This window comes from Macaca thibetana, chromosome 13 (assembly GCF_024542745.1).
Source record: "Macaca thibetana thibetana isolate TM-01 chromosome 13, ASM2454274v1, whole genome shotgun sequence".
Taxonomy (NCBI): Eukaryota; Metazoa; Chordata; class Mammalia; order Primates; family Cercopithecidae; genus Macaca; species Macaca thibetana.
This window is the reverse complement of record NC_065590.1, coordinates 37,939,154-37,952,908: the sequence shown is the minus strand read 5'-3', so window position 1 is coordinate 37,952,908 and position 13,755 is coordinate 37,939,154. Positions and strand designations below refer to the sequence as shown.

Sequence of the window (13,755 nt, the reverse complement as noted above, 5' to 3'; positions counted from 1 at the left end):
TGTTGTGTCTACATCTCTGCCATGGCTACCACTGCCTGGGCCTCCCCACTCCCACACAGTCTCCAGTCCCTGAGCTGATCTGCTGTCTGCTACAGTTCAGACAGGCTAATGACCATACAGTCTTGGCTGCTAAGAACCAAGAGAACCCTTCAAATCCACCAACTGCCATTGTGACTTCCTACCTTTTGAGACCAGACCTTTCAAATGAGTAGGAGTCTCAGTCCCAGACAAATCCTGCCCATCCCCCTCACTGATAAATTTTACTCTATTGGCTGTGTTGCATCCTTCCAGATGTTTTAAGTTAAGATTGGGAAAGCAGTGTTTTTACTGGATTGCTTGGCTGACATTTTTTGGCCCTCCATACACCCCTTAGATTTATCAGCTAATTGCAGACACTTTGAGAGAATAATACAGCATGTGTTTATTATGACAACCCCTGTCAGTGTGCCTTTGTGGTCAAAGACCCATGGATGGTTCCTTTACCAATCCCTGGTTAAGGATCAGAGTTGGTTCAAAAAGGTTGGTTGAAACTCAGATGGGTGAAAATGTCATGTGTGTGTTTGGGGAATGAGGACAGGACTAGTCCAAAACTCTTTTTAGTTCTTGGACTGTTTTGAAGTCTTTAGTTGTGGATGATAAAATGATTTATTAGGAGATGTCAAATGCCTGAGGAATTTTATTTAAAACATCAAAAAACAGCTTCATGTTATTTTAATATCACTGTTTAATAAGTTTCCCCCTCTGGGCTAGCTCTGTTTCTCAAATGTGGGCTGTCTGGAGACTTGTGCCTGAGGACAAGTCAAAGGGAGTGGCTTCCTCCCTCAATCACGGCAACCACTGGCTGAAGTACCCCATCAAACGGGAAGAGCCCAATAGCAGCAAGTTTGGGGGTGGGCGAATGGACAATCTTCACAATTCAGGCAGGGCAGTCTGGGATGAGTCACAGGATGCTAGCAAGCCCCAGTCCTAGGATGGTGCTACATGCACAAGAGACCAAAAAGACTAGATCAACCGTAAGACACTGGGGAAGCCAGCAGGGAAACACAGGTGCCCAGGATATATCCTTGGGGTCCTTGATCCCAAGTTAGACTGACAATGAGTGGAAAGCAGGAGCTCAGTGTTTGACCCCAGATGCCCAGAGCAGGTGTATGAGGACTGCTGACTCTAACAGAGATGGGCAAGGGACATGGGAGTCCGGAACATTCCCTTCATGCTACAGTCAGGGCAGAGGGAGGAACTGAGGCTGTACCTGTGTCTGGGGTGGGTGGAGGTGGCTAGGTAGGCCAGAGGCTGAGGAAATAAGGCAGAAGCTGAAGGAACAAATTACTTCCAACTGCAGAGTCAGGAGAATGCTGCAGACAAATAAGGGAATCGAAGTAAAAAAATGCCATGAAGTTCTACAGAGTGAAGGAAAAGTAGCCAGAAAATCTGAATTTTAGGATTGTCAAGGAGAAATGTTGTTTTTGGTGACATTCAGGTACATAGAGTTACCTAAAATACATGATGGGGAGATAACCTCTCTCAATAAATGCATATTAATATTTTCTTAAGCATGTTTGTTCATTTTCTTTCGCAATGCTTCTCTATAAGGATGCCCAGATTTCTCTCTGGAATGGGTAAATATGATCTCTTCTGAGAAAGTGATTTGTTTTCATTGCACAGATTGAGAAAGCTCATAAATATTGGCTGTCCTTTTCGTTTGCTACTAGAAAGCCTGGAACTAAGTCCGCTGTAGCAAGGAAATAAGCTCCTCACAGCAGATTTTTTCTATGCTATTCTCACTTCTTGCATCATCTTCCCTTTATTTTCCCTTTAGTCAGCCCCACATTGTCATTTATTCTCTTTCATTTGTGTCTTAGGATGTATCACTTAAGCTGGAACAAAGACGCATATGTAAATAAATACAACAATGCAAATAAATGGGCATTTCCCAATGCTAAAAGATGCTGTCTTCTTTCACAGACTTTAAGTTTTATAATCATATCATCAGTTGTTTTAACAAATGCCCTTTTCATGAATAGAGAAAGGGTTTCCTTCAGCCCTCTAAACCATCGCAAATTCCAAATTAAGTAAAGATACTTCATTTAGTTGGTAAATTAACTCAATGTCTTATACATGTTTAGAATACTTGATTCAAATTCTAGAATCAATATTCTCAAGGTAGGATTTGTAAATGGTGGAGAGAAACTTAGGCGCTACCGGTGAGAAACCCTGCTCTAGCCAGCAAAAGTCTTCATTATTAACTCCTGTGAAGTCACAGGGCTCCCCCGACTCTCCACTCAACCCTGTAAGATTCATTTGTGGACAAGTGTACATTTCCATTTAAATGAGTCTCAGGAGGTCTTCCTGAAGAGTGAGGCACAAGTGCCCCCTTCTAAGCTCACATTTTCCAGACTTTTCAAGCAAAAAAGGAACTCTCAGTCATCTGACTAGGCAGCTCCTGTGGAGAGTTGACCATCTCCATCCTGTCTCTCCAGCTCTATCTAGTATCACTCTTTTTTTTTCTACTTTTCAAGCTGCCTTTGTTCCAGTTCAAGAAGTCTATGTACTTTTTCCTTCTCACCTTTACTCACACCATTCCCTGCCTGGACCCTAACCCTCCCCTAACCCACTCCCTTTCATTTGAGTCCCACCCTCAGCTCCCAGCTCTTCCGTGAAGCCTTTCCTAGCATACCTGCCCCAGCATCTCCTCCATAAACTCTGCAGTTCCTACGGTCTACTCTTGCACCCTTTCACCTACAATATGAGTGGCCACTGGCATTTATCATTTCCAGTGTTAAGTCCCATTTCCACAACCCTATGTTAAACCTCTGCAAAAACTAGGATTGGCGTAGCATAGGCTCAGTAAATACCTGTCAAAAGAGCAAATGAATGAATAATTCTTAGGGCTTTTAGGACACCCAACAGCATCTAGCACAATCTGGCTTAATAAATGTTTGGCATTGGTACTAGTCAAGATGTTAGACTCCTCCCACCCCCATCCCCACTGCAACCAAATGTCCTTGAACCTTCCTATCTCTATCTCAGTAGCTAAAAGCAAAACCCTAATTCTATCTTTGAACAAAATAAGCTGTTCATTGACTTTTATTTCCTCTCCTCCTAGATTTTGAAGAAGTCCTGCATCGAAATTCTAGCAGCTGAACCATCCACCATATGTGCAGGAGGTAAATTGAAATGAAATGCTAATTGCTTTCAGACAATTTATGATATTTTGAGTTCCAGTCACATATGTACTTCATTGGTGGTGGGGTGGGAAAGAGGAACAGGAAGGGGGAGGGTGAAAAGAGGAGTTGAAATTGCTAACCAAATTTGCTCCAAGGAAAAAAGGAAAGAAGGAAGCCACATGTCAGTTGTTTGAAAGTTAAAAAAAAAAAAAATCTGTCCAAATTATCTTCTTTCACTGGGCGTGGCACCTCACACCTGTAATCCCAGCACTTTGGGAGGCCAAGGCAGGCAGAGCCCTTGAGGTCAGGACTTGAGGTCAGCAGGACTTGAGGTCTGACCTCATGGCAGACAGAGCACTGGAGGTCAGCACTTGAGGTCAGGAGACCAGCCTGGCCAACATGGTTAAACCCTGTCCCTACTAAAAATACAAAAAATTGACCAGGTGTAGTGGCACTCATCTGTAATCCCAGCTAGCTACTCGGGAGGCTGAGGCAGGAGAATCTCTTGAACCTGGGAGGCAGAGGTTGCAGTGAGCCGAGATCACACCACTGTACTCCAGCCTGGGCAACAGAGCAAGACGCCGTCTCAAAAAAAAGAAAAAATTTATCTTCTTTCATGGGACCTAATTAGAAGGGAATTGTTAGAAATACTGGATTCTTACACTGAATACTGAGTGACTACCAACACCCTACCTCTGGATAGAAATGGAATCACCTCTCTTTTTCATGAGGCCCTGCAGGTACCAGACAATCATGGTGGTCATAGGCCACACTGGAAATACTGTTATACTTCAGTTTTTAGTTGGATGCTGGCCTTCTCACACAGTTAGTATATTTATCTTAACTGTTTAATCTGCCAGTCCTCACACAATGGTAGTGGATGGCTCTGGTTGTCCCTGTAGAGAGCCATATAGTTTTGTCATTAATAAGGAAGTCTCTATTTAAAGAATCAGCCTTCTTCGAGTCACAAGTTTTTCTCTAAATGATGAAAATCAGGGTCATGCTCTGTTTCATATTTAACGGACTGCTTAAAACTTCAACCATGTTGGCGCTTCTCATATAATTCTTGACAGGTTCCCCATCACTCTTCTTTCATTCATTCGAAAAGTATTCTTAAGTGCCTGCTGCATGCCAGGCACTGTGCAAGGTGCTGGAGATAGAGGAAGGAAAAACTCTGTATGAGTTCCTGTCCCCCAGAAACTTGCATCTTTCATCATTGAGAGTTTATTGTTGATATCACCTTTTCAGCCTCCCAAAATACAGTGCCAGTTATTAATTTACCAACAGAAAATATGTCATACAACCTGATAAGGTAGGACGCATTAAAGGAAGAACTTTCAGGCCTCTTCAAACACTACACATGTCAATGTTTATGGCATATTTTACTGGTATAAATGAGGGAACTCCTTAAGGATTTTATTCCAGCTTCTGGGCTATATTTCAGAATAATTGAAAGACTTTCGGGGAGTTAGATGCACTAAAAAATTGGTGCCAGCAGCAAAACATCAAGTATATATGTAAAGATATAAAGTTGTTATCAATACTTAGTAGCTAGTTATGTACATACATAAATATACAGCATGCATACATAAATATGTATGTACATACATAAATGCATACATACATAAAGTTGTTAGCAAAATACTTGGTGACTGACTATTCAGAAATATGTACTAATTTCCCAAAGAAAGGCAATCCCAAAAGATTACCCACTGACCTTTAGATAAATTGCTACCTGACCACACAGATGGCAGGGGTTAATGTGATTGCCACAGAGGTAGATCGGTGAGAATCTCTTTAAGAATTCAGAAATCTTACCTAGGCAAATTTGACAAAAACATATGACCACATGAATGCAGCGCCAGGGCTTCGTAAGGGGCCTGTGCAGTGAGGAGCCTCAGTTAGGCTTCATGAGCCTCAACGTAAATTTACCTCTGGGTTCTGTGTGCTTCAGGTAGAGGAATTGAGTAGGATATTTGATTAATTAAATCTCATGCTGTGTGTGTGGGTTGTTTTATAAACATACATTTTATGGTTCTGTAATTTTAAAACAATTAGAAAATAAGGGAGTTCCTTAACTGTGCAATTATTGCATTCATGAAGAAAACCCAGACTTTGAGTTTAGCAATCTAATTGGATGTGTTGTGCAACCTTGGAATGAATCAGAAAGTCTAAAGACAATGAACACAGTTTCTGTTAATTCACTAGTATAATGAATTCCCTCCCTGTAGGCTCCTTAAAGATAGAGAAGGAACCTTATTTCTCTCTACTTCTCACTGCCTAGCAGAGTACCCGGCACTTACTAGGTGGCCGATAAATGTTGACTAAATGTCTTGATTCATGTATTCATTAAAAAAAAAATGCCACTGATATTTGCCTATTTGGCCCTTATTAACTCCTTTCACCAACCATAAGAAGTTAACATACCTTTGAACTGCAACTAAAATGAAGCAAAATCTAAAATTAATAGACAAAGGTAGAGTAAGACCAAAGTAAAAGGAAAAATCTCCACCACTTAGACAATGGAAAATTGCCTTTGTAAGTAATTTTAACCTCAAAAAGTAAACAATACCCCTTATATACCATTAAGGTGTTCAAGACAATAAAAACACCACCTAAACTACACAAAAATGACACAGAAATACCAGGGTCCGATCATATCATATCAGCATCTGATCATATCAAATTCATAGATTTCAAAGTTTCTCATCAAGTGAAATAGAAAAATAAATGAATTAAGAATTAAAAGATAATATTGGGAAAGCTAAGGAAAATACAAGAAACAAATACACAATCCACTAATAAATTTAAACAAAGCAATTCAACAGATAAATTATTCCAAGTGTTGTTTATTTGGTAGAACCAATCAAATAGACAAATCTGGTAAATCCAATCTAAGAAATCTTTCTTTAGATTTTCTTAAAATCTCTGGCTTATGTGCAATATTACATATTTTATAAACAATAGTTATCTATATCAGAGTAAACTATCCAATCATATTATCTTTATTTCTTATAAAGAAAAAATTAAAACAAGACACAATGATGAAAGCTAGAACTAGATCTTGAAAAAGGCAAGCTCCCATCTCTCAAATTCGAGTCATAAGGGTTTAAACATGCTGATTACAGAATAACATTTCTAAGAAGAGAATGAAACTCCCAAAAGATATCCTTACATCAACATTTCTTCCACAGATTTCCTTGAAGATTTCTTGTTGACTATTCTCTGGAGTAAACATAGCTTTCAGGAGGCCTGGGAGCCCATGTCATTGTCCAGATGCCTGTCAGAGCGAGGCATAGCCCCTCTGTGACTTTATTAAGCTAGTTCGAAGATACAGGTATTTATATGAAAGTGCTTTGAAAAGTATAAATTGTTATGCAAAACAAGATGGCTTGTTATCAGCATCATCTTTTTAAGGATTAAAGGCCAGCGTTAGAATCATGATGTTGATAACGTCATACCTAGGTGAGAAAAGCATTCCTGTATATTTCTCCACTGAAAGAAAATTGGGGAAGAGTATCTGCAAAATGATTAATTAACTCACATGTATTGGGGGAGAGAGTAAAAAGGAAATAACTGATTGTTCGCATTTCTAACGTATAATGGTGGGACCAATCCCTAGACAGATCTATGAAGAAGGTAAAATTTGCTTTCATCAAAAACCTTTCCTCTTAGCCTCCTCCCCTCACTCTCTGTGAATTCCTTCTTTTCCTTGGCCCCTAGAACAGCTCCTGCTGTGGAGCCCTACCCAGGTCTGTCCTGCTCAAGACACTCTATGCTGATGATTGCATTCCCCTAAGACAGTGATCTCAGCTGGCTCTCAACCCCAGCCCATCACCAGCAATGGTTCTGACAGCAAACTGAGCTCTGGGCGAGGCAGCGAGATAATGACAACGAAGCCAAAATCCAGCACCGGCCTTTATATACTGGGCTGCACCTAACAAGGTGTAATTTAATGGGACGAATATAAAGTGTTGAACTTGGGTTCGAATATCCAGTTTCACATACAGGTAGGTTTAGGGAATCCTGACTTGGTAACAATTAACGGTATACAGGAGAAAAGACAAGAATGATCACAGTTGTCTTGCTCCCCAACAAGAATGCCTCTGACTAAGAAAAGCTGACACAATCTTAGGGTGCATCAATAACCATCCAGTGTCCAGGTCAGGAGAACTAACAGTCCTATTCCATGTTCAGACCATGGTTTCAAGTCCCACATTTTAAGAATGGCATTGACAAAGGCATGCCCATAGGCGTAGAGGTAATGGATCTGGAAATCACATTATAATTCATTCATGGATTCATTCTTTCATTTCCTTCTTTCCTTGCTTTTTTCTTTCTTCTTTCCCTTTTTCTTCCTGTTTGCCTTTCTCCCTCCTTTCTTTTCATCAATTCTTAGTGTCTTTTATGCACCAACCCACGTGAAAATATATGAACACAAAAATGTATAAGACTTAGTCCCAAATCCACCCACACCCCTATGAAACTCACAGTTCACTCTGGGAGATCGTCATATGTTCAAATAAATTACAAAACCATGCAGTAAGCACTGTAGCAGAGGTCTGCTTACAGAGTAGTGAGAGCACTAATGAGATGCCTGTGCAATGAGGAAAAACTGAAGTCATCACGGAGACTAAGGCCAGGAATTGAGATACTCACAAGAGCATCTTTAGATATTTGGAGGATTCCCATGCAGAAAGAAATTATTAGGCATATTATGTATATCTCCAGGAGACCACCATGGAGGGGTTGGGGAGGAATTCAGTGAGGCAGAGTTTGGCTTACCACATGCAACTTGTACAACTAAAGCTTTCCAACAATGGAGTGGACGGTCTGAGCTCTCCCCCCATGTGAGCAGTGGCAGAACGGCCATCTGTAAGCAGATGCTATCTGGAGAAAACCTCCTCCGAGTCTCCTTTACAGCTTCAGATTTCTAAAAGATTTAAATCAGTTTCCACTAAGGTATTAATGGCTGATTATTTCTCAATAACTGAGGAAACCAGTATTCCTGGAACTGTTTTGCATTTTTAACTGGAACTCTTAATGGGGAGAGGGAGTGGAGAGAATATCTAATCTGCTGCCATCAAAAAGAATTCGGGCCGGGCCCAGTGGCTCATGCCTGTAATCTAGCACTTTTGAGGCCAAGGCGGGCAGATCACGAGGTCGGGAGATCAAGACCATCCTGGCTAACACGGTGAAATCCCGTCTCCACTAAAAATACAAAAAATTAGCTGGACATGGTGGCGAGCTCCTGTAGTCCCAGCTACTCGGGAGCCTGAGGCAGGAGAATGGTGTGAACCCGGGAGGCGGAGCTTGCAGTGAGCCGAGATCGCGCCACTGCACTCCAGCCTGGGCGATAGAGCAAGACTCCGTCTCAAAAAAAGAAAAAAAAGAAAGAAAGAAATCAAAAAGAATTTCAATCACTGCATTGGTGAACATATATAAAGAGAGATAACCTTCCCAGAACTCCTCCACTCTCAGAGATTATAAACTGGCAGCCTATAAGTCCTATCTGACCTGCATATATATTCTTCTTCATACTGCATTTTTTTACTTAAATTTATTGCTAACATTTAGAAAATCGAATTTCACCTAAAAATACAGATTTTCATCTTGTCTTGAAAAATCGGAACTGACAACACTGAACCTGTATTTATTACAAGTTAATGATTATTGAGGACTGAATCACTTCCTTTAAAAGAAGCATATACACTTTCCAGTTCACGGTACTCCTCACCACTCCCCATTGTCACCCCAGTACCCAGGCCAAGCATGTGGTTGCCATTCAGCATGGTGCTTATGTCACTGTATTTACAGTCCCTGTTCCAAAACATGCAGGAAGTCACCTGCTATGTGGAAACCCTTTGTAGCAACTTTGACATTACTTGTATTTCAGTAATTCTGCTCCCAATATAGACTCTTTTTTAAAGTTTCTAATTAAATATTTTTGCAGATTAGCCTCTGTTTAATTAAGAATATGGACCCATTTGGCCCAGCCTAATTTAGCTCCTCTCTGGAAAATGCACTGTGTGCCTGAGCACAATCTTTCTGTGGTCCCATTCAGTTGGCCTCCAACTTCCATAGTTCACAATGTGCTATGGAAGCAAGGATGCCAGGAAGGAACTAATTGGAATCAAGTGTGCAACTTGCCAACTGCTCTACACTTGAAGTTCCTGTACTCCAGAACCGGAAGAAAGTTATAATTAGCTCCTCACACTGTCATTTCAGCAGCAGTTGTATTTCTACTGTGTTTCCCACTGTTTCTGATAAAACTGGGTGAGTTGGCACAAAAAGAAAGTCATTTAAGGCGTCATGTTTACCATTTGGAAATTTCGATGTTTAAAACAGACACATTCAAGCAATATCAGATAGTGGTGTATTTCTCTCACTTTTCATTGTTTTTCGAAGCATTCATTTCAAACCTTCGGTCACCTCTTCCAAATGGATTGCGTCATTCTCTGCTCAATCTTTCCTTTCATTTAAAGATATTTCTATGTAGAGGAAGGATTCTCATACACAAATACAAAACAGCACAACACTTTGGAAGAGTTTTGGCAGTTTCTTAAAAAATTAAATATATACCTACCATATGGCCCAGCCATTCCACTCTGAGGTTTTACCTAAGAGAAAAGGAAATCTATGTCCAAACAAAGAAAGACTTGTGCAGAAATATTCATAGCAACTCTATTTTTAATAGCCAAAAACAACTAAAATGTTCATCCACAGGTAGGTGGATAAACAAATTATAGTTTACCTGTATGATGGACTAATTAATACTCAGCAATAAAAAGCAATAAACTATGTATAAATCTCAAAGTAATTGTGGATGTGTCCTAAAATAATTGTGCTGAGTAAAAGAAGCCAGACAAGAAAATTACTTACTGAATGATCCTATTTACATAAAATTCCAGAAAATGCAAACTAATATACAGTTCCAGAGAGCAGACCAGTGGTTGTGTGGGAGTGAAGGTAGGGAGGGCTGGGAGGAGAGATTACAAAGCAACACAGGGAAACTTTTGGGGGTGACAGCTACACTCACTGTCTTGACTGTGGTATTGTCTTATGATTGTATACATATGTCAAAATTTATCAAATCATACGCTTTATGTGCAAGTTATTATATATCAATTATGCCTCACTAAAGTTATTATAAATTAAAAGCTATAACTGAAAAAAGTTCTAGAACAATTCAGGCATCAGAAAGCACCCATTATATGTCAGTCCCTACATTTTATTTTTGATGTTCTATGCCACATTAAGCATCTAAGAGGAGAGCAAATTCAAACTGACTCACAAGATGAAATATCACTAACAATAATTTGGCACAAAAGTCTTGGGTGACCAGAATAAGTGGAGGATATACAGATACCTCATTTTCAGACTGAGTGAATGATATGCAATCTTTATTAAGATCATCTCAAAGCTATGTGTTCCACATTTCCAAAAAGAAAAAAGGAAACCAAAGAAATAAAAGGAGAGAACAGAATGGAATAAGTCTATCAAACTACTTACTGACCTTATTTTTTCTTTTTTTAAATTGAGCTATATTTTACCTACTATAAAAATCACCCTTTTAAACGGTACAATTCAGGCCAGGAGTGGTGGCTCACACCTGTAATCCCAGCATTTTGGGAGGCTGAGGCGGGTGGATCACTTGAGGTCAGGAGTTTGAGACCAGCCTGGCCAACAGGGTAAAACCCCGTGTCTACTAAAAATACAAAAATTAGCCTGGTGTGGTGGCATACACTTGTAATTCCAGCTACTCGGGAGGCTGAGGCAGGAGAATAGCTTGAACTTAGCAGGCAGAGGTTGCAGTGAGCCAAGATCATGCCACTGCACTCCAGTCTAGGTGACAGAGTGAGACTGCGTCTAAATAAATAAATAAGAGGTAAAATAAAAAGTACAATTCAGTGGTTTTTAATATATCACAAAGTTGTACAACTATGATAACTATCTAATTCCAGAAGAAACCTTATACCTATTAAGCAGTTATTGCCCCATTTCTTCCTCCCTCCGGTCCTGGCAGCCACTAATCTACTTTCTGTCTCTGCAGATTTGCGAATCTGGACATATCTTACAAAGGGAGTCATGCAATGTGTGGCCTTTTGTATTTAGCTTCTTTTATTTAGCATAATGTTTTCAAGTTTCATCCATGTCATAGCATGTATGAGAATTTGATTTCTTGTGATGGCTGAATAATATTCCATTTTATAGAAATACCATACTCATCAGTTGATGAACATTTAGGTTATTTCCATTTTTTGGCTGCTTTTAATAATGCCACTGTGAACGTTAATGTGTAAGTTTTTGTGTGGACATAACTTTCAGTTATCTTGGGTATATGTCTAGGAGTGGAATTTGGGGGACATAAGGTCACTGTGTTTAACTTTGTAGAAGAACTGCCAAACTATTTTTCAAAGCGGCCACAGCATTTTACATTTCCACCAGAAATGTATGTGGGTTATAATTTCTTCACCAGCAGATGCTATTGTCCGTCTCTTTTTTTTTCAGCCATCGTAGTGAGTATGAAGTAATATCTCCATATGGTTGTGGTTTGTATTTCCATGTGACTAATGATGTTGAACATCTTTTCATTCATGGACCTTATTAAGCCTCAGAAAACAAACAGGATTAGACCTGGCTGGGACCTGAATAAATGACCACCTTATCCTCCCCCTTTATTCTCTTTCTATGCCAAGATATGTTATTTATTCAATCACTCAGTGAGCTCATCCTGAAACTGACTCAGTCCTGGGTTAAGGCACAGCCCAGCATTCAGAAGAAGTAGAAATGTTGGCCTCTGCCATCAGGAAGCTTTCGTTGTAATTGGGAATAACAGTGACAAAAGAATATAGATCTTAAGGGAACCTTAAAGGATATATAACTAAAAAGATTAAATCAAAGACCATTTTCAGGTGGAAAATTCCTCCCTAAAGCCCTGCAATCTTGAGGTACTTCTTATAGGAGCTGTAAGCCAACATACAAGTTGCCTAAAAACACAGCTGTACATATTTTGAAAGGTGGGTTCGGGGCTTTGTAGATTAGTGGAATTAAATCAGTGTCCTGTTTCTAGTGTGTCCTGGTTTTCACTTACTGGCAGATTCATTCAAAAGGGTTTTGTTATATAAAGTCTATGTGTGAAGAGCTGACATTCTAGTCAGGCTGTCAGGCCAGATGTTTGGGCTCTTCTGGTAACCAAATGTGTGCACTAACACAGAAACCCTATCGGGCAGGATGGGAGCTCGCCTCTGCCTGGGTGCACTCCCCAGAGCATCATTGCCTCCATCTTCTGCCCTCGCTTAGGGGGTTAAATTGTTTGGTTTCCACCATTGCCACATCATGGATTCCTGCTGTCTTTCTTCCTAAACTCCCTGAGGTCGGGCCAAGCAGACATGCAGGCAGCCTCTTTTATAGAGGATTTAGCAACTCAACTGGTAATGTTAGAACATGGTGTTAGAGAATAGAGTTTGGCATGTGGCCTGCATTTCCACAGTCTTCTTTTCCTCTGCTGATCTTTCAGGAAACAAGAGAAGTAGGCACAGCAGTGAGGCAGAAAATATTTGGAATCAGCAAAAACGTCAAACGACAGATGTCTGTATGTCTGGCATTCAAAATGGACACAGAAATAGGTTTCTATAGGCTTAACTGAGCAAATAAGAGAAGACAAGATTCTTCTACAAATGCTTGACACGTACTAAATTGCTTATTGAGCCAACCGAGGAATCTGTCAGATGCCTGACAGACATCTAAAGAAAACTACTAAGCCCATCTTTCTAAATGTAGCAATTGTGCATTTGCATCAACATGTATATATAAATCCTTCATAGTCATAGGACTTATGCTCCTGAAAAAACCATAGGCCCATCACCTTAACTTTTGGATACGAGTCCCAGTTTTTCTGCTTTACTAATGACATGACTCTGGGCAAGTCATTCAAAATGTCACAATCTCCATTTCCTTATTGTGAAGGTCTCTTCTACTTCTAAAAAGCATTCTTTTCTAACTTGTACTCCTTGTGGCACATGTAGTGCCTCTGCATTCTTTTACTTAAATTTCAGTTTCTTGCTTCACATCCAGGCCTGCTCCACTTTTCTGCAAAATCAGCAAACCTGCCTAAAATTAAAATAAAATAAGCTTTAAAAAAAATCACAACTTCAACTCCTAAATGATTCATCTGTCAGAAGGCAATGAGTCCCCATTTTCGCATGGTGGTTCAGAAGAGAATGGCTGAGTTCCAAGGGCATGGCATTTGGTGCCTAACAGACCTCGATTCCAGTTCTGATTCTGACAGTTACCAGCTGTGGGATCTTGGACAAATTACTTAACTTCACTAAGATCAGTTTTCTCATCTGTACCTCCCCAGGCTGTGGTGAGGTTTAAATGACTCAGACATGTACAATATTTCACAGAGGGCCTGGCTCACATTGAGGGAGCAATTAGCATTAGTTATTATTGTCTTGGCAAACATGACCTCTAAATCAGTTTCCTGGGAATGAAGGTGGCATACACTCATGACATTTATTAAACTTTGAGAGTCCCATATACTAATTCTCTAATTTCATTCTTCCTCCAACAAAAAGTCAACATTTAG

The 13,755-nt window shown here is 40.0% G+C and overlaps 2 protein-coding genes across 3 annotated transcripts in view; one reads left to right on the top strand and one right to left on the bottom strand.

Moving 5' to 3' along the window:
• CNRIP1 (cannabinoid receptor interacting protein 1) overlaps positions 1-13,755 on the bottom strand; it is a 1,091,934-nt gene that overhangs the window by 756,336 nt on the left and 321,843 nt on the right. The gene's annotated exons all lie outside the window — the stretch shown is intronic.
• The window catches only part of ANTXR1 (ANTXR cell adhesion molecule 1), a 238,832-nt gene that overhangs the window by 75,316 nt on the left and 149,761 nt on the right, over positions 1-13,755 (top strand). The window contains exon 9 of the mRNA XM_050754435.1: positions 3,104-3,164. Within this exon, the coding sequence (XP_050610392.1) occupies positions 3,104-3,164 (61 nt within the window). The remainder of the gene's footprint in view (positions 1-3,103; positions 3,165-13,755) is intronic.